This window comes from Ornithorhynchus anatinus, chromosome 8 (assembly GCF_004115215.2).
Source record: "Ornithorhynchus anatinus isolate Pmale09 chromosome 8, mOrnAna1.pri.v4, whole genome shotgun sequence".
NCBI lineage: Eukaryota > Metazoa > Chordata > Mammalia > Monotremata > Ornithorhynchidae > Ornithorhynchus > Ornithorhynchus anatinus.
The window spans coordinates 11,633,761-11,654,659 of record NC_041735.1 but is presented as its reverse complement, the minus strand read 5'-3'; the positions used below and the strand labels follow the sequence as shown (position 1 = coordinate 11,654,659).

General features: G+C 43.2%; 1 protein-coding gene across 2 annotated transcripts; it reads left to right on the top strand.

Moving 5' to 3' along the window:
* The first annotated feature begins 6,078 nt into the window (after positions 1–6,078).
* On the top strand, positions 6,079–15,411 carry CBLN4 (cerebellin 4 precursor). 2 transcript variants are annotated; one of them, XM_007671403.3, is made up of 4 exons: positions 6,079–6,747; positions 10,518–10,634; positions 12,530–12,665; positions 12,757–15,411. In XM_007671403.3, the coding sequence occupies exons 1-4, from the start codon at positions 6,448–6,450 to the stop codon at positions 12,855–12,857; spliced, it is 654 nt and encodes a 217-aa protein (XP_007669593.1). In that variant the 5' UTR covers positions 6,079–6,447; the 3' UTR covers positions 12,858–15,411. The 2 variants fall into 2 exon arrangements, with proteins under 2 accessions (XP_007669593.1, XP_001509342.2); XM_001509292.4 differs by having other exon boundaries at positions 12,530–15,411.
* Positions 15,412–20,899: the final 5,488 nt, after the last annotated feature.

The following is a 20,899-nucleotide window of genomic DNA, read 5'->3' as shown; positions in this document are numbered from 1 at the left end:
CTAACTATAACCATAGCCCGAGAGCAGAGGAAAGAAGATAGCACCAGGATGATTAAAAAAAAAACATTAAGGAAGAGAAGGAAGCAGCATCAGCAGCAACAGCCTTTATTCCCACTTGGGTGGACTGTACTAGGTATTTGAGAAATACAAAATAATGAAGTGGCACATTCCCTGCCTACAGGAAGCTTACACTCTAATGAGACAGACAGCACATAGAAAAAGAAAATGAGTAATCATAGAAGAAAGGGAAAAAGAATAGGAAATGAAAAAGAGAAGCAGCATGGCCAAGTGGATAGAGCATGAGTCAAAAGGCATTGGGTTCTAATCCTGGCTCTGCCACTCATCCGCTGAGTGTCACTTTTCAATGCCTCAGTTCCTTCATCTGTAAAATGGGGATTAAGACTATGAGCCCCACGTGGGTCATGGATTGCGCCTGACCTGATTACGTTGTATCTACCCCAGCGCTTAGAATAGTGCCTGGCACACAGTAAGCACTTAACAAATACCATAAAAAAAGATAAATCAAATGTGGCTCAGGCCTGTGAAAATTTTTTTTCACCACTTTCAACATTGTTTAATTCTTTACTCACTGCCTTGTTTGGGTCTTTAAACCATCTTTCTGTTTTATCTTAGAAAAATCTACAAAGACTGTAAAGATCTGCTAAATCCATTATCCAGGGTGGGAAGTGCTGGACCCAGCCAAGAAACGATTCCGCTATATAATAGCCAAAGGCCCAGCTGTCTAAGTGATAAGTTGGGTCATCCAAGAAGCAGTTATTTAGCCAACAGACAGATGGCCAAGAAACTCAAGTTAGTCAGTATATTGTTTGTCATTCAAGAGGCTGTCAACCCATAGAAAAGATCAAGAGCCAACAAATTCAGAAGCCATGACACTTAATCTTCGATCTGTCATAGGAATCCTGCAGATACCCAATTAACAGATATAGAACGACCAGGCCAGTATTTAATGCTGTCAGCCCAAGGCTCGACGCCGGCAGAGTGTCCTGAATTCCAAAATCTGGGCAGGCTCTTAAGTTAGTTGGAAAGCAGTACGCAACAAACCAAACCCGACCTGCAGGGAATACAGTTAAAGTCCACGATTTGAGTATTCATAATTTGGCAAACCAGGTAGTTGAACCACCAGTGAAAGTTCATATCATCATCATATTAAGAAAGCTTGAATAAACTGAACTTGAGCCCATGTGAGAGAATCAAATTGAATTTACTTTGGCTAGCCAAATTTTTATTTTCTGAACTAAACTCAGGACTATTAGCTTGGATAACTGACTTACTACTAAAATGGGATAACGGTTACAGGTTTAGGATGATTCTAGGGGAAAAAAAGCTATTTTGGTATTGCTTCCAGAGTAATATCAGGTTTTAAAATGCAAAAGGGAAATTAATTTTGAAATGAAAGCGAATATTTATTTCAATATAACCGAAAGCCCAAGAGAAGTGTAAGTTACCTTTTAAAATATCATCTAATGATAGAATTAGGAGTACATGCTCTGTGGGAATACAAAATCAGTAAACATCTTTGCTACACTACTCATGGCAAAATTTTTCTTTTTCTGGTTTTATGTTCAACAGCTAATATCAGTTCCTTCTGTGATTTGGAATCATTCTGATTTCTCTGCTGCTACGCTCAATCCTGCCTGACTTAGCTCCCGTTAGAATGCCAGAAGTATTGCTATCCTCCCACTGATTTTTCTGTCCTCAACAGTTAATCATCCAGAAACCACTATTTTGAGGTCTTAATTTCCCTTTAACTTGTAGAGTGAATGTTCTCTGAAGAGTTTTTATTTATCTCGGGTTTCTCCATGTTTAAAATGTTGCATTCCTCTAATTCTCCTTTACACCTTTTGCAATGATTCGTGTTTCTAATCTTTGGACAAAAATCAACTTCTAGGGTTGGTTACTGGCACTACTTCTGTACCTATCTTAATGTCTGTATCCCCAGTGGACTGCAAGCTCCTTGATGTCTGTCTACCTATTGTATTGTACTCTCCCAAGTTCTTAGAAAGGTGCTCTGTATATTAAGCACTCAATAAATACCACTGTTAATTAATTGATCCAGTGATGTGTCCAATTTTCCACTTCACATGTTGGGAATAGGCGATATGAACACCTAAATTGAGCCATTTAGCCTTTTAAGATTCCTTGTGGGCTACTGGAGGGATGGTAAAACAGATCCTTTGTACCGACCACTCAGTTGCCAGTGGTCCTCCGATCAGCATTTGTGACGTGTGCTTCTGTGAACGGCTGGAGATCTTATGATTCTCCAACCACTACTTCTTCAGTGAGTTTTTGTTAAGCTCTAAGCGCCGAGCTTTACCATCTGGTAACTATTTCCTGAAAAATTCCCTTAGGAAAAAATCCTACTTGCCTGTAGACACAAAACAAAAAAGTGAAGAATTAATTCAGTGATTGAGTGAGTGAGTGATTGATGGTGAACAAGGGACCTCAAGAGCTAAGGGTACGGCTGGGTCTATGTAGCATAAAGTGAAGCGGGAACCTGATAAATATGTGCTCGATTAGAACCATATTCAGAAAATCCAAGTTCTTATGGAGAAATGCCTGGATTTTGGGTTCATGGATTAAATTGATTGGATATTTACCAGATCTCTGTTTTGTAATAGGCAAACATCATGGTCTAGTGGAAAGAGCGTAGGGCGACCTGGATTCGGATGGCTCTGCCACCAGCCTGTTTTGTGACCTTGGTCAAGTTACTTGTCTGTGCCTGACTTTCGTCATCTGTAATAAAATGGGGATCCAATACCTCTTCTCCCTCTCCGCTGAACTGTAAGACTCACACGGGTCAGGGACCGTTTCCCACCTAATTTTCTTGTATCTGCCCCTGTGTTTAATACAGTGCTTGGCACATAATAAGCACTTAACGCTTACTATTACTGTTATGAGAAACAGCCTGTGATACCAATACTTTAATCTCTTCATCCCCCATTCATGTTGATAGGAAGGTAACTTGGCAACAACATCCCCAGACTAGAATTTAGGAAGAACACAGTAGTTTGAGTTTCACTCAAAGCACTGTGGGAAATATATTTCACCCCCTGATTGATTGTATATGACCGAAGCTGATATGTTTGAGATACTTTATGTAAATAATTGTCTGGCTACTTCCAAAGAGATGGAAATGGCTAGAAGTTTAAGGTACAGCTAGTTTCATCATCTTTTGACAACTTTGTATTTATGATTTGACAAATTAGTCCCAAAGCAAAGGGTCTCCAAATCATTGAAACTCATGTACAGTAGTGTTTTGTTTCAGCTGGTTCTATGGGTGAAGAAGGCAAAGAATAATTTTGCTATTCACTGGACCTTGCTCTGCTAAAATGCATGACTCACTTCTGGCCTCCAGATTTTCTACTTCCACACTGGCAATCTGCAACAGACTGGGTTAAATTATACTCGCAACTTACTTTTGTGCACTTGTAGGGTTATTTTTCAGTTGAAACCCTATAGATGTGTGCTCTGGCATTTAGCATCTTTGCCACCACACATTCATTGTGTTCAGAAGCAGGAAACCACAGCACTCTCAGCTCTTGGGTTTTTGGAACAGTTTCTTTGAGCTGTGTAGAGAGGCCAGTTTAAGACGTATTACCTTTAGTAAGAAGTGATGTCTCGGGAAAACCAGTTATAATTTCTACCTAAATTAAGCCTTACTTCTAAGAAATGTAACACTCATTTCTAAACTCACCTCCAATTAAATGATCTCATCCAGAACATTGGGTTTTGAAAAATAGGCAACATTCTGGTTCCTCAGTCTCTTAACCTCTCCCTCTCCCTTTTTGTATTATATCATGATTCAGAAAGGAGCTGAATCTAAATTTAAGATTTTAGGATTTAGATTCCAAGGATACGTTCCCGCACCCCACCCCCCACTCACCCACCTCCATCATCCTCCCAACATGGTCTATAGAAACCCAAATACCCATTGATCAAAAAACTACCACCTACTTCTCCTGTCTCCTTTTGTTTCATCTTTGAGCTGAAGGCATGGGAGTGGATCTTTAATGAGCCTAATGTGGTCACCTTCTCTGGAGAAGATGAGGACAAGGGCAGGATCCAATCTGGAAGTGTTTTTATTTGGGCTAGAGATAAACCAGTATAGACGAGTTCTCCTCTTGCCCTTCCACAAGACGATGAGGGGAAGCGTGGCAGACGATTTCTGCTAAACAGAGCATTTTGCGAGTATCCCTTTCAGAGAGGTAAGTCCCTGATCAAAGGCTGTTGATGTCAAATCATAGTAAGCGCTCAATAAATACTACTGAGTGAAATCCCGTTACTGCGGGCTAAGCAAACAACCTTTGCCCCAACAGCTGCAAAGAAACTCAACCCCTTTTGTTTCCTATTAGAGTGAAACCAGGGCCGGTTAGGCTTCTGCAAGAGAGGAGAATCATGCTGAGGGGTCCCAGGGTCAGTGGGTGGACTGAAGAACAGCAGTAAACCAAGAGCATCCTCTCTGGTCCTCTAGGGCCTGCTTGTTCAGCCTAAAGGCTCCTCAGTGGTCGGGGTTCATTGTTCTTCACAATTTAATAATAATGTTGGTATTTGTTAAGCGCTTACTATGTGCCGAGCACTGTTCTAAGCGCTGGGGTAAACACAGGGGAATCAGGTTGTCCCACGTGGGGCTCACAGTCTTAATCCCCATTTTACAGTTGAGGTAACTGAGGCCCAGAGAAGTTAAGTGACTTGCCCACAGTCACACAGCTGACAAGTGGCAGAGCTGGGATTCAGCCCTCCCCCCACCCCAGCTGGAATCCTGGAGTGAGCACTAGCATGGGACTCATCCCCAACTCCCCGAGAAGCATCATCTTCCTAGAAGAGTGCTGTCAACCACCGGCTGGAGAGGTAATCCAATTCCTCTGAGAGCAGAAGAGAGAATAGCCTCATCTGGTCACGGTGAGCTTCAATAAACCAGGGCAGAGAGCCAAGAGCCCAAAACACGACTGTTGATAGAGGATGACATTGGAATCAATCAAGCAGTGCTATTTATTGATCGCTTAATGTATACAGAGCGTTGAACTAGTGCTTGGGAGAGTAAATGTAACAGAGTCGCTGCCCACGACGAGCTTGCGGTCCAGAGGCGGAGACAGACATTGCCATAAATACAACAATGACTGATATATACGTGCGTTGTGGGGCTGAGGGTGCGGGAGAATAAGGGGTGAAAATCTGAGTTGCGGTTGGAGGGGGCGGGGTGGGAGAGCGACCCTGGTCAGAGTCTCTCCAGGTTCCATCTCTCTTTATGTTCCATCTTTATGTGCAGAGGCCTGGAGGCCTGCGATTTCAAGAGAATGCACTTAAAAACCATTTCCTCGCGCTGCATCTAGAAGTTTGAGCCCGGTGGACCTAAATATTCAGAACAAGGGTTCCCTCGTCCCTCGCTCACACGTTCTTCATCGTCTCCGAAACCCGTTCCGGTCATCGATAAACACACCCCGACAGCATACGGTGTTTCCCTAGATAGCGTAGTGTGGGTGTGAGTGTGTGAGTGTTTTCTCAGCCTGCAAAGAGAATTGGGGGAGGGGAGGAGAAGACGGGGGGTGGGGGCAAGAGGGAAGGATGGGGAGGAAAGTTCTGCGGTGAGATTAAAAGGGGAAGAGAGAAGTGAGAACAAACTGGGGTCGGATGGCCGCTCCCGTAGTAGATGTCCTCGGGCTGAACGCCTTATTGACCGAGCGCTTGGGGGAAATCGCGGCAAGAGAAAGTGGGAATGGCCAGCGGCCGGGCGGCTGTAGCGCAGGGAGGATCTCGGCCGGCCACCGCCTCCCTAATCGATTTGACGCCCCAGATAGACTCCCTGGCAGGACGGGGGGCTGTGATGGACGGAAGCACGGCCGCGTCCAACCTTTGGGCTCCTTCCTGACGTCTCTCCCGCTCGCCCCCCATCAATAATTCACCCGGGGGGTGTTGGGGGTGGGAATTTTCGTTTGCTCGTCCGGGCCGCTGGATGTCGAGGAAGAGGGGGGGGGGGGGGGAGGGGAGGGGGGACGGGACACCGGGATTCTTTTTGGGGAGGAGGGTGGAGTGGCGGGGTGGGGTGGGGGGTGGGGGTTCCGCGGGAGATCGTTAAAGGACAAAGGTAAGAGAGAGCGGCAGCCAGCGAGGGACAGGGAAGACTTGGAGTCGGAGCCAGAGAATCGGAGGGAGTGCGGGCGAGGCGGCTGCCGCTGCTGCTGCTGCTGCTGCTGCTGCTGCTGCAACCGCTGCAACGGCTGCAGCTGCTGCAGCCGCCGCCGGTGGCTGGGAGAGCTGCCGGGGGAAGCGAGACTCGGGACTCCAGCTGCTGCTGCTGCTGCTGCTGCTGCTGCTGCTGCTGCTGCTGCAACCGTGGCCGGTGCAACGAGTGCGCGGGGGGCCCGGGGTGCCCGGGGTGCCCGGGGTGCAGCGGGTGCCACGGTGGCCGCCCCCTCCGCCCCGGCGAGGATGCCGAGCATGGGGTCGGGCCGCCGGGCTCTGTGCGTGGTGCCCGCGGTGCTGCTGGCCCTCAGCCTCCCCGGCCCGGCCGTCCGGGCGCAGAACGACACGGAGCCCATCGTGCTGGAGGGCAAGTGCCTGGTGGTCTGCGACTCCAACCCCGCCGCCGACTCCAAGGGCTCCTCGTCGTCCCCGCTGGGGATCTCCGTCCGGGCCGCCAACTCCAAGGTGGCCTTCTCGGCCGTCAGGAGCACCAACCACGAGCCGTCCGAGATGAGCAACAAGACAAGGATTATTTACTTCGACCAGGTCAGGCTCCCCTCTCCCCACCGAGGCAGGCCGGGGGGAGGGGGGCGGGGGTCTCTCGGAGACATCTCTCCTCCCTCCCGGCCAGGCCCCCTTTGCCCTCTCGGGACCGGCCCGGGCCAGGATGCAGACGCACCTCGGACCGGGCTGGGAAGCAACAAGTCCCCAGAGCTCGACTTGCCTCCCCGGGAACGCTCCTGATCATATGAGTCTTTTTGATCCTACTGATGAGTTGGTCTGTGTTAAGCGCTCATTAGGGGCCGAGCACTGTTCTAAGCGCTGGGGTGGGGCGCACCGTCTTCACCCCCCCCCCCTCCGCCTTGACAGACGGGGAAACTGAGGCCCGGGGGAGTGAAAGGACTGGCCCAAGGTCACCCAGCCGACAAGGGGCGGGGGGGGGGAGGGGGGGGGACCGCGAGAACCATGGCATTTGTTGAGCGGAATAATAACGATGAAGGTATTTCTTAAGCGCTTCTTATGTGCTGAGCACTGTTCTAAGCGCTGGGGTCGATACCGGGGATCGACTCTGTTGCCGAATTGTTCATTCATGCGTTCATTCGGTCGTATTTATTGAGCGCTTCCTATGTGCTGAGCACTGTTCTAAGCGCCGGGGTCGATACCGGGGATCGACTCTGTTGCCGAATTGCTCATTCATTCTCGCCTTCATTCGGTCGTATTTACTGAGCGCTTCCTATGTGCTGAACACTGTTCTAAGCGCCGGGGTCGATACCGGGGATCGACTCTGTTGCCGAATTGTTCATTCATTCTCGCCTTCATTCGGTCGTATTTACTGAGCGCTCCCGATGTGCTGAGCACTGTTCTAAGCGCTGGGGGAGATACCTGCTACTGGGATCGTCCCACGTGGGGCTCACAGTTTTTTTAGTCCTCATTTTGACAGATGAGGTCAATAAGGCCCAGAGAAGGGAAGTGACTTGCCCAGGGTCACACAGCAGGCAAGCGGCGGAGCGGGATTAGAACCCACGACCTCCGACTCCCAAGCCCGGGCTCTTTCCGCTAAGCTGCGCCTGGTACAGTGTCCCGCGCTTAGTACAGTGTTTGGCACACAGTAAGCGCTTAACGAGAACCGTCATTGTTCTGTGCCGAGCGCTGTTTTAAGCGCTGGGGTCCATACAGGGGATCGACTCTGTTGCTGAATTGTGCCTTCATTCATGCCTTCATTCAGTCGTATTTATTGAGCGCTTAGTATGGGCAGAGCCCTGCATCAAGCGCTTGGAATGACTGTACTCTCCCAAGCGCTTAGCACAGTGCTCTGCCCACAGTAAGCGCTCAGTAAATACGACTGAGCGAACGAGAGAATAGGAGGGAATCAGGTGGTGCTCCCCGTTTGACAGATGGGGTGACCGAGGCCCAGAGAAGTGAAATGACTGGCCCAAGGTCACACAGCTGGCAAGCGGCTAGCTCGGTCGCTGCATTGGGGACCCCCCCGCCCCCCGACCCCCCCGGAGCAAATTAGTGGGTAGGGGGCAGATCCCTCCTTCCTTCACTCGGGCGAACTGTCTCCGAGCCGCAGTTTTGCAGACCGGTCGGGAAGCAGCTGATTTGGAAGAACGAACCAAGGCGGCTCAAGCCATTTCAAGCCACTTGAACTTCTCTCTTTGCTTTGCCAGCCTAAAACCCCGGGCCAGATTTCAGTCCTTCCCCAGGAGCACCTTAATCGGCTAGGATTAAGAGAGATGCCTGACTTCTTCCAGGATTTCATCCCAAATTCTAGGTGTACCGGTACTTTTAGTATCATCAAGCGCCCAGTGCAGAGCTCTGCCCACAGTAAGCGCTCAATAATCGAATAAATCAAGGAAGAGGTCCCCTTTTTTCCCGTAGAGACCCCCCCTCTCCTCTTGGGACACGCATATCTGACTATGTTTGGGAAGGTGAAAAGGAAAAGACAGGAGATGATATTCACATTTCCTTTATGAGATTTGACTCCCGCCTCCCTTGATCCCGGCCGAATGTATAGGAATTATATGAGATGATTGAAATGAACGCTTATGTCCCCTCTCCTTTGGAGAGTTAAGACACCCTTTGAGTTCCAGTGCGGCATTTCCATTCCAAAAGAAGAGGGAGAATGTATTTTTTTTTTAGGCCAGAATTCTGCGAACGCTGCCGTATTCAGTGTAACTCCTGTTCTTCTCTTGTGACCTTTCTGTCAATTAGAAGAAAAAGGAAAGGTTTTTTTTTCTTCTATGGAGAGTGATAGATCTTGGAGATAACAAGATGATGCATTTAAATATATAGTTGAGATAGATGCTCTAATTAAAATGTAGAGTCAACATCAGTCTGTATGTGTAGCCAACACTAATCAGCAGTTTCCATTACCACTAATGAGTTGTGCTACTTTGCTAAAAGCACCAAGCCTACGCTAAACAGTGTATATTATTTCAAAGAGACGTGGGGGGAAAAAATAACCCTTCTGTTTAAAACGGTTCCCCTTGGGTTTGATCTCAAAACACAACTGATCTCTAGGACAGTGCAAGGAAGACTGATTGTTCCTCTTCAAAAAAAAAAACAGTGGGAGGGGGAGTTAAGAGCTGCATTAAAATAAATTAATTACTAGTATCAGTTGAAAAGGCTGGCCTTAGCTCAGTTGCTCTCATTGTATAATTGTCGAATTAGCCGCCCAGCACTGTCCATTAGAGGGGAAGCATTCAGGAGGCATATGGATTTCAAACCTCTAAAAGTGAGCCTTCTTGACTTTTGAGATATCAGGGATATGATTTTTAAATTTAGCGAAGCTGTTCTCTTAGGAGTAACTGATTTTCTGGAACTTTAACTTGCAGATCTCTTTCTCCTTAGGTGCATGGAAATAGCACTCTCGTTGCCAGTTTTCCTGGCTCTTTTGCTACTGTTTTCACGGCAGACATATACGTCCACCGATAGCCATACTACTACTGAAGTTCACCACTTCGGTGTTTTGTAGCACATTAGCTTTACGGGCTCTGTAGAGCTATTATGAAATAGAGATTTTTAAATTACGGGCCTCACGGAACCAATAAACTTTGCCTAGACCAACTTCAAATACTAGATTACACCATGCCCTTTTGCATTGTCGAGGAACAAGTGTCTCCTACAGAATTTCTCGGGCTTTGAATAAAAAGAGTTACTGATGAGCAGTTAGGGAAAAGTGACACGTGGCTCCCGGGAAAGCTGCCTGCCGAAAGCAGTGTCAACAAACATTGATCCTTTAGCGTTTTGGGAAGGCTGAGTCAAGGCAGAATTCTCTTATCGTGAAATTCAGATGACTGAGGAATGGCCGGCAGCTTCATCAGCAGAGATGAGATAGAAGCTGCAGTTGGATCAGGTACACGGGCAGCCTCATATGGCTGATGACCAGGGCTATAAATTCCATCACATCACCAAGCAGAACCACCCTCCGCTGGGGTGTTTCTAGAGTGGCGTGCTGGGATTCTAAGGATTCTGATTGGCCATTCTGGAGATATAACTTCTAGACCCAGCACCGATTTTTAGAGATGGTAGGATAAAGACCCGACGACTGTGTCCCGCACACTCAAGACAGAGCTCATATTTTAGCGACCCTCCCAAGTTATCAGATATTTCCCACACCCTCCAAGGTTTAAAATGCCTTTCAGTCATCATTTTAGGTACCATTATTTTAACCTGGATTTTCACATCTGCCTGAAGGAAATCATCATAATTGGATGTTTTATCTTTATGTCCGTCGTAACTCATCGTTTAAGAAATGATCTTTGCAGATAATGATGCTTGTTTTAATGACTATTGTGTATTTTTGTTCGTAGATCCTAGTAAATGTGGGGAATTTTTTCACATTGGAGTCTGTCTTTGTAGCACCAAGGAAAGGAATTTACAGTTTCAGTTTTCATGTAATTAAAGTCTATCAGAGCCAAACTATCCAGGTATGTTTTTGAACCTGACAAACAACTGTGCTTAACTGTTAATGATTTTCATTCTCAAGTGAAATGGAGAAGTAGAAGCCAAAAAAGTGGTTTTTTTAAATTATTATTAAATAACTAATTTCCAAACTTGTCCTTCACACTGTCATGTGGGAGCATTTGAAAATGACTAGATATAAAAAGTAAGTCATTAAAATCAAAACCATAATAGGCGGAAGCCATTATAATACCCAATTTAGTGTAATTCTGTGGAATAAGTCTCTCTGAAGATGCTAAAAATGTCAGTGGGTGCTTTTTATAAAAAAACTCATTGGACCTACAGTGAGATGGTGTGCTAGAGTAGTACACCTCTGCAAGGTTCTGTTAAATGAATAAATCATATTTATATCAACCTTTGGTAACGTGAGATAAAATGAACCTCGGAAATGAATATATGGGGAAATATATGGGGAAAGTTAGTCAACGTTTTGTAGTCTGTGGCTTTTTGCATAAGAAATCTGTACTTTACTCCTCTAGCTAGTTTATATTTAATTTCTAAACTACTTCTTCAGGAGATGTGACAGCGATGTTAGGCTCCAGTTAACCCGGTTCCTATAATATTCTGATTTTATGGTATCACCTCAGGAAATCGGCAAAGACTTCTTCACTTTAAGCTCAAGGCAGAGTAGAGGTTAATGAAATCTCAGCCATGCTCACAGGTTTGTCTGAGCATACAATTGAGATGCACATCAGTCTCCAAGGTTCTGGTGAAGGCCATTTAAACTCCCCTTATTTATTAGCTGTGTAAAGTTTTCAGTAATACCTGCCTGTGAAGAAGTCTTTTCCAGCTTGAAAGTTACCTTCCTTGTGCTCTCTAGTGAAGGAATTTGGGCTCTGTCCCATATTTCAAGCCTCTGATTCGTTTTTATCTGCAGTAAAGTGAGGATCAGATAAAGACATATACTAGGGAAAGGTGCTCTGCTGAAGCACTTTTCTGACCACTGAGGCTTTGGTATAGCAAGGTAAAGCTCGTAGGATGGGAAGGCCAAAGTGGAGACAGTTTGGGGTGTGTCCTTTGCAACTTTTCTGTCGATCGGAGCTCCGGTGCTGTGTTTTATTGGATGAACTTTTATAGAGGAGAAAGCACTCCTAATGCCCGATAATTTCTCTAAGCTACTGCTCCTAATCACTGCTGCATTATTAACCGTGAAGGTGTTGACACAATCTCAATGCAGCTGGTTCTCTTAGTTCATCGGTCTTTTTTTTATTTGTATGCCTGCAAGCTTCAGGTTTCTTTCATTCCCAAGAGATCTGTGTGGAAAAGGAGAGGTAAATAAAGTGGAAGTCTTCATTTATGTGCCACGGTAAGGCCGGGCCTCATTGGCTAGATGGCCATCCGTCGCTAGTAATAATAATAATAATAACAATATAACGTTGGTATTTGTTAAGCGCTTACTATGTGCAGAGCACTGTTCTAAGTGCTGGGGTAGATACAGGGTAATCAGGTTGTCCCACGTGAGGCTCACATTTAATCCCCATTTTACAGATGAGGTAACTGAGGCACAGAGAAGTTAAGTGACTTGCCCACAGTCACACAGCTGACAAGTGGCAGAGCTGGGAGTCGAACCCATGACCCCTGACTCCGAAGCCCAGGCTCTTTCCTCTGAGCCACGCAGCTTCCTTGGAGGCATTTAAGGAATTCCCCTGCCCCCTCTCCGCCCCCCCCAAAGTTATAAAAAAATGCAATGAGTTAACGGCCCCAGCCAATTTGAGTAAAATGGATTAATTTGAAAAGGGAGGTTATACATTTTCTGAGTCTCACGTATTTTGTCCAGTCCATCACCCACGCCATATTGTTCATTACCCCCAGAAGATATTTCTCCTTTAACTAGAGCTTTTCAGTGATTTTCTTCTTGTAGGTTAATCTGATGTTAAATGGAAAACCAGTAATTTCTGCCTTCGCTGGGGACAAAGATGTAACTCGTGAAGCTGCTACTAATGGAGTCCTACTCTATCTAGATAAGGAGGACAAGGTGTATCTGAAACTGGAGAAAGGTAATCTGGTTGGAGGCTGGCAGTATTCTACGTTTTCTGGCTTTCTGGTGTTTCCCCTGTAAAGTCTGATTTCTCTGTGACATCCATCCAGGTGTGGAGCAGCCAATTCCTCTGTTATTTGAAGATCATTTTATCATCATTGGATTGATGTTTCTTTATTGGTTTCTCATGGGTGAATATGGATTCTCTTGAAGGCTTTTGGGCCTTTCTGAACTACTCTGAAGTTTCATAAAATTCTGGTGTGTTTAAGTATATTTGGATTAAGACTTAAAGCAGACAATACGTATCTATGCTTAATGTAACATTCTACAGCAGCCTGCAAGATTTATTCGGTTTTCGTTTACTGGACTTATTGGATTCATTGGAGAAGTGGAATTCTTTTGCTTTGAAACGACTGGCAACCAGGTTATGATTTAGGAAAATTTCAGTTCTCACTTCAATCAAGAATTAGCGCGTTGCTGCCAAAGAACTGTGTACTTATGGGTTATCTTTGCTTTCTGATCCTGTGGACTTAGTTTGTTTTGCTCACCCAGGGTTGTGATTCAACGACTGGCTGTATGTCTTCTCGACGTTTAGCGTACTGGATGGTTCACCCATATATTTACCTTGAATCAGTGATCACAAACGTGGCTATCCTGAAGGAGATTAATCGCATCACAGTTGTATTTTAATTGTACAAGTGAAAGAGTCCTATTTTCCAAATGATATTTTCTAATAGCAAGAATAGATCATAATTCTAGAAACAAATAAACAAACAAATAAAATCCCTTGCTTACCATTGTTAGAAGTGATCACTCCGTAAAATTCTGCAAAACAGTTTCCCCCTGCAGGAAATCTTACACTTTATTCTTCAATTTTAATTAACATGATTTATAATAACCACTTTATTAAAAACCTAAGGGATTCTTGCCTTAGACACAACCACTTTATTAGCTGGATATGAGATCCCCTTGTTTTTAATTATGTCTATTTTTCAAGCCTTCTGTTGTGTTAGAGGTATCATCTGGTTTTGCCTTAACTCCTCAAATGTATATAATTGTAGATCATCTGTTTAGCTGATATTAAATCCAAATAACTAGTATCTGAATTTGGTGCAATATTTTTGTCTTTTGTAAAGGTCATATGAATTCATAAATTTATTAATTATGTCATAAACATAATAAAGGTTAATATATGTTAGATGAATGATCTTTACTGTCGGGTCTGGAAGAAAAATGTATTCTGTGATTTGTTTCTTGGTGTTCTCCTCTGTCCAAGGCAAGGATCCCAAATGTGAGGAACATGTCCTCCAAATTAGTATAGGAAATCTTTACCGTTTTTAATCGGGCTAAATACTGCAGACGTGCAACATGCAGAAAGATAATCAATGGACTTAGAAAACACTTTTCTCAGAGACATTTATCATTTGGACACTCAGACATTCAAAAACTTATGTCACTGATGAATGAGATGCTGGGAAAGGATCGACAACTCAGAATATGAAGAAGGAAGTCATTTCAGGCCTAACATAATACTCTGGCATGACAGAATGATCCTTTCCCCTTTTTTAGGAGTCCCCCCCCACCCTTTTTTTCCCAGTGGTGATTCTTCTGGAGATTAGACAGCCTGCAGCCAGCTAGGTAGAATGGAAACTAGATTGTAAACTCCTTGAAGGCAGGGATCGAGTCTACCACCTCTGATATACTGTACTCCCCTAAATGCTAAGTACAGTGCTCTGCCCAAAGTAAGCACTCAGTAAGCATCATTAATTGCTTAATTCACATATTTTGGAAGTCCAGTCAGTGGGGGTGGCTGGGTCCTCTGCGTAATTGATTCGGTGTTGCAGTTTGATAGGAAATGGGAACCCGGGCCTCAAGAAGGTCTGCTTTGCATTTTGAATCTTTACATTTTTGGCATTTCATTTAATCACTAGCAAACGTACATGGAGAATTCCAAAAGAAGATGTTCAACCATGCATTTTAAGAAATCTAGCCAAGGACACCGTAACCTTTTACTTGAAAAGTTGCTTCCTACCTAGTTATATGAGAAAATTACTTGTAAAATTTTGACTGCTCACTTTCCTGGTCAAAAGATAAATAACGAAATGGGAATCTATGCATTGAGCCGTGTAAAAAGAATATGTGATACTGTTTGCAGGATGCATTTAAAGGTTCTCTAAAGCAATTCCAGTCTTTTGGATCCATCCAAAATGCCCTTTGAGAATTTGACTAAAGACTAAGTTTGCCTTAGAACCACTGCCTTGTAAAAGTTTCTGTACACAGAAGCCGCATTTCTTTCTTAATGTTGTCATTCTTACTCGATGAAGTATGCTGTTTATTGGTTCTGGCAAATGGGTTCGGATTCATTTTGTGTTGCCAATATCTATGTAAAACGTAGCGAAGCAATTTAGGTGGTGATTAAAACACAGAACTATGTATATGTGGAATCTTTCCTAACCCCCTTCTGAGGTCAAAATTCTGAGCTGCTCATTATTTTACGTGAAGTGCCAAATCATGCAAAATACAGAGAATGACTTGACCTTCCAATACTCTGGAGTACCAAAATAATGCTAGGAAGGAAAAATGTAGTTGGAGCTTCACATACAACCCAGCTTCCTGCAGACTGTGGTTTGAAAACTTGTTGTGCACAAAGGTCTCTGCTCCAGTGGAACAATAGCGGAGCACTGAGGAAATTTCCAAATCTGTACAGCATCCATGAAGGTCTTAGAAACGTAACTTGAACTGAAATAAAAATGCCTGTTTGTTCACAAGTTTCTCAGAGCCTCGCAGCCTGGAAGGTAAAAGAAAAAAATAAAGGAATTTAAATCTGTGGGGGACAAATCAGGGTAAGTTGGATTAGCTCTTTAAGGTCACTCTATCAATCTTGAGGAAGCTTCAAAGAGTTTAGAATGCACACTTTTTTGGACAAGTCTAACTAGTAGCAGTTAAAAAAAAAATGAATAGTCTGAGCTTCAAACTTAGGTTAAGTGCTGGGCCGACCACTCCACTAGATACAGCCCCCGTTTTTGTTGGTCAAAGTCTAAATTAGCCAGATGTAAAAGTCTAAAGTCCTTTTTAGCTACAACAGCACAGAACTTGGTGTTCAATCTAGGTAATTTTTCCTGGCTGAAGGGAGTGGTGTAATGAAGTCCATTTTGATATAAGATTCAAAAGGAGAGTTTATGTTATGGAAGAGTACTTACCTGTTGGGGGTTGGTACGTAAGGGAGTGTTCATATGGGTTGGAGCGGGAGGAAAGGGAAAGCACAAAAATAAACAGGAGAAAGGCCTAATTAAAGTTGAGTAAGCTAGGAGGAGAGCGTGGGGGAAAGAAATTGACAGGCTGAGTAAGGAGGGAGGAAAAGATGTTGAAATTTGTTGCAGAAAGCGGTAGGGAACAGGGACTGTTGCGAAGGAGATCGGGTTTCAGATGGTGACTTAGATTCACCCAGGTCTGACCTAAACTTACAAAGCATTTTTGGAAAATATTAGATCCTCAGAAATTTCATTTGGCCCCTCCTCCATTTGTTAGGGCCACCCTTCCTGCCCTCCACATTTCTCTTCCTTCTACTTCTTCCTAGATCGCTAGACCAAAAAAAGTGAGTATCTGCCTGGAACAAATATATTCTGAACTTTCTTTCTAATAGGACATTAGCAGTCATATTTGAGAAGTAGCACGGCAGAGTGGAAGAGCACAGGATAGGGAGTCTGAGGACCTGGGTTCTAATCCCAGCTCCATCACTTTGTTGTGTGACCTTGGGCAAGTCACATAATAATAACAATAATGGTATTTGTTAAGCGCTTTACTACGTGCCGGGCACGGTTCTCAGTTTCCTCATCTCTAAAATGGGACTTAAATGTTTGAGTTCCCTTCCCTTAGACTGTGAGCCTCATATTGGACAGAGACTGTGTCTGAACTGAGAGTACTGTATCTACCCCAGTGCTTTGCAGTGTTTGGCACAAAGCTTTTAACAAATGTTATTTTTTTCCATTTGAAAACATGGAAGAAATGGACTAGAAAGGAAAAGTAAAGGATAATAATAATAGTAATGTTGTTATTTGTTAAGCACATTTAAACCCATGACCTCTGACTCCCAAGCCCGGGCTCTTTCCATGGAGCCACACTGTCTGATTAAGCCTGGGATGTAATTCTCAGTTGAGCCTACCTGATTTCTTTGGTACTCTGGAGATATGGGTCAGAGTCTACCTCCTTGGCTATTATAAATAAATCCCATGGAATAAGTTAGACACTTTGGAATACCAGAGTCCTTCAGACTCTAGAGTTCTAGTTAGTTATTTAGAGTTTCAGAATGCTAAACAGAAAAGTGGAAGAAGAGGTGTTGTTTTTTAAACCTTGAGAGTTCCCTGAAGCCAGAGCCTCTTTTCCATGCAGCCCCATCATTCCGGCTCCTTCATTTCCTGTGACCTTATATCAAGTCATCACTGTTAATTTGAACTATTTTACAGTCACCACTGTTTATTTGAACTATATCACTCTGAAATCAACAGGAGTTCAAAATGAATCCATTCCATGACTGCTTAGACAGTTCACATAGGAGAAACCCAAGTCACATCCCTTGGGAAAAGCACAGCATTTTGGGATAAAAATTCCCAAATATCCCTGATTTGCAAACAGTATTTTTATGTCCAGTTTTGAGCTCCAAAGGTGGAGTTACTTCTTACAAATATTCCCTCTTTTGACCAAGTTAAATAAAATTGGCTATTTACCCCCTAGGCTTCCTTTGAAGTTTCCTCTAGCTGGAGAGTTCTTGAAAAAGTATTCTGTTCCCTAATGGGGTCAAGGCAACTCATTACAGTATCTTGTCTCTCTGACTCTCTGTCTCTCTCTGTCTCTCCTCCATTCTCCCACATGGATATTTTGTTAGGCAGTGATTTACAGTTTCAACTCACTGTGCATTTCCTCTCCTGCTTTAACCCTTCCAATGAATTATATGAGGATTGTCATTATGTTCTAAGTAAGTTAAAGACATGCAGAACAAATCTCTGTCTTTATGTCAGAGAAGGATCGAAAAGGATTTCAGATTTCAGCTGAAGGACTTAGGAAAGAGAAAGAAAAAAATATACAGGAAGCTACCCTGGCATCAAGCAGAAGGCAGTTGACCCACATATAATGCAGAACATCTGAAAGCAGAAAGCTCTTTTTATAAAGGTCCCCAAGTTGACAACATTTATTGTGAAATAAGGATGTGTGGTGAACGTATATAGCTTTCCTTTGTATTTTAAGGTGATGGTACCCATGGGAGACACTCTAGCTCCATGTAGCTACGCTTCTTTTTAAGCATGGTGTTTGGCTTATAAAAATATTTATGTAGTTGCAAGAACTGAAATTGGAGATGCAGAATTGGTTTTATATGAAGGGCAGTGTAAATGACAATTTCCAGGAGGCAGTCACTAAATTTGTAATTTATCTAAAACACAGTAGCATTTATACTTCCTTGGAGAAAATACATTGTTTTAGAGGCAGAACTAAGACAGGCTTTATTTGTTTTGGGGTAAACAGTGGAAAAAAAATCATTCTTATCATAAAATGGGAAAGAAAATGCAAACAAATAATGATGATAATATCAGGTGCGGTGTTCTGAGGAATGAGAGGAATAATGGAAAACTGGCTTAGGTACTTTGTTAGTGAACTCGGCTCTATCAGGTGACTAAAGAAAGCAATCACTCTTTATCTTCATGGTTTCAGGGGAGGGGGGACAAAAAACAAGCCTGCTGCATCTCTGTCAGTGGGTAATGTTTTGTTACGCTTCAACTTCGATGTCAAAGTATGGGAACTTAAAGAGAGCTGAACTTTGAGAAAATCTTTTATGCCATATGGCTCCCTTTCAGTCCCTTTCATGAGGAGAACAGAGGAACATAGTGTTGAAATGACCTGCAACTCAAGTTAATTCACAACATTCAGAGCCCATTCAACAGACTACTTTGAGTCTAGCTGAATGATTTTCTTTGATATTTTTACGGTGAAAAGGAAAATAGGATGGAGAGCTGAGGGAGACTGGGGTGGAAACATTGGCTGTCTACACATTTCACATGGGAACCTCCTGAGGTTTGTGGGGATATTTTAACAGTGAAATCTGGGGATGTGACTTACAGCGGGCAGCAAATCCCAAACTCAGATTAGGAAGCTTTCCTGGTACTAATTTTCCTTCTGTATTTAGCGTTAATTTGGGGGGAATTTTCCCCACAGGTTGGTCATTCCATGGGGGAGAATACCTCATAATTAAATCTGGAAAAAAAATACAGAATGATACTGCATTGGCTTCCTTTTTCTACCAGTTAAAACACCTTAAACTTGTCACGGGAGAAATGATAACTTGTTAGATATCCATTTGGGATCATTGAAAATTCACTGATATTTGTTGTGCCAGACAGACCTTGCATAATTAGGGAAGATATTATACTTTGGAATTAGGGTACAATGGATATAGATGACCAATTTATCTGCACAGTTCAGTCCCTAAACATTTATTTTGATGTCAGTTATGTGGCTACTTAGAGTGGAAATCGTTTTTGGCTCGAACTACTGTGTCTAGGTAAATGAAGCCAGATTTATTGTTAAATCTGAATTATACAGATAATTAGGTAGTATAGACCCTCACTGTCAAATGGGGATGTTTTACAATGGAACATATTCTGAAATACATTAACAGTCACTTGACTTTTAACATGATAGCCTTTTAATAGCCCAGGTTTGGCTGTCTTCTTTAACCCCATAAAGTGGAGCACCTATTAACATATTGCTAGATATAGTAAATCAGAGATCATCTTGAAGCAAGTGAGGTTAACAACTTAGATGCTAATCTGGGTAAATGGCATGGTTAGGTTTTAAAAATTATGCCGTACAATCAAGATGCAAAGAAAGAAGTATTAAGCCATAAAATGCTAATGAATCTTGACATAATTAAGCGTAAAGATGTAAAATTGATTTTAATATTACTTAAACATTTCTCTGGATGTTTAAGAAAGATGCCATCAAGGAAATTGGACTATGTAATGTAGTAAAAAATGTAATCATCCTTTAAAGGACCTTGTTATATTTAGTAGATTAGTACCCTCAGTTTGCCATGTCCTGTTTTCTCCCTTCACGCTCTAACTAGAATGTTTTTAGGGAATTAAGCTGACATTTTCAGATGAAACGTCCTGATTGAATACAACTTACTATCATATTGGAAGATACTATGTGCTCACCTGCGTGAAACTCAAGAACAGGTGAGTATGATAGCACGAGTTTTCCTCCAGATAGGGTTTTGCCAGAATGAGATCCCTGTGTTATAGGGGATATTTTGCTCTTCAGGAATTCCTCCTGCAACACAGTAGTTATATTATTGCAAACGCAGATGGTAACACGAAATCGTGTGGTGTCCATGATCTTTTCAATGGAAAATCAAAAGTTTAAGGGGGAAAATGGTAAGAAATAGTACATGGCTTCTGGGATAGGGGGAAATCCAAGGTTTCAAAAACAAAAAGGTTTGTTCCAAGCTGTCTACATGTTCTGCCACTTTACCTCTGACATTGCACAGGTTGAATTATTTCAATTTATAACGGCTTGAAGTTCACATATCATCACCAGTGGTATTTATTGAGTGCTTACTATGTGCAGAGCTCTACTGACTGCTCAGTAGACTGCAGTACAACAGAGTTGGCAGGTACCTTCCGTGCCCACAACGAGCTTACATTTATTTCCAGTAAAGAATGGAATGCAATTTAATGCCGGTATACTACTCATGAACTACTGATGCAGTGTTGTTCACGATCCTGAGATTTTGATTGAACCGAACATTTCTGTACCAAGGGACGTTATGTTCTAGCCAGTTCACATCTGCACTGTGAAAACTGGGATCTCTTTTTTTCCTTTATAACATTCAATCCAAATATGGCCCTTCTCCTTCTGATCTGGTTAAGAAAATATTATTAAACTAGCATTATTAGTCCTAAAGGATAGGGAATACCTAATATTTAAATAAAGCCAGCTTCCTCAGCTATAGAGGAGGTTCTGACAACACTCAAAACTGCCTGGAGATGGATGTCCATTATGGAAAGTCCAGAAAAATCTAATAATATGGAAGAAGCCTTTAAAATGAGAATAGAGACCCCTGTCAGAGGTGAAATGCCATTTTTCTAAAGGAAGTAAGAACACATTATTTTATTTATATCCATGAAGAGAGTTCTGTGGTAGGAGAATCCATCTAAGCCATTAACAAAAATGTTCATTTCTGAATGCTTTCCCTTTTTGCCT

Coding starts and splice junctions, on each gene's coding strand:
- CBLN4 (XM_007671403.3), top strand. CDS start 6,448: ATGCCGAGCATGGGGTCGGGCCGCCGGGCTCTGTGCGTGGTGCCCGCG. Junction 6,748..10,517: donor GGATTATTTACTTCGACCAG/GTCAGGCTCCCC, acceptor TTTTGTTCGTAG/ATCCTAGTAAATGTGGGGAA. Junction 12,666..12,756: donor GTATCTGAAACTGGAGAAAG/GTAATCTGGTTG, acceptor ACATCCATCCAG/GTGTGGAGCAGCCAATTCCT.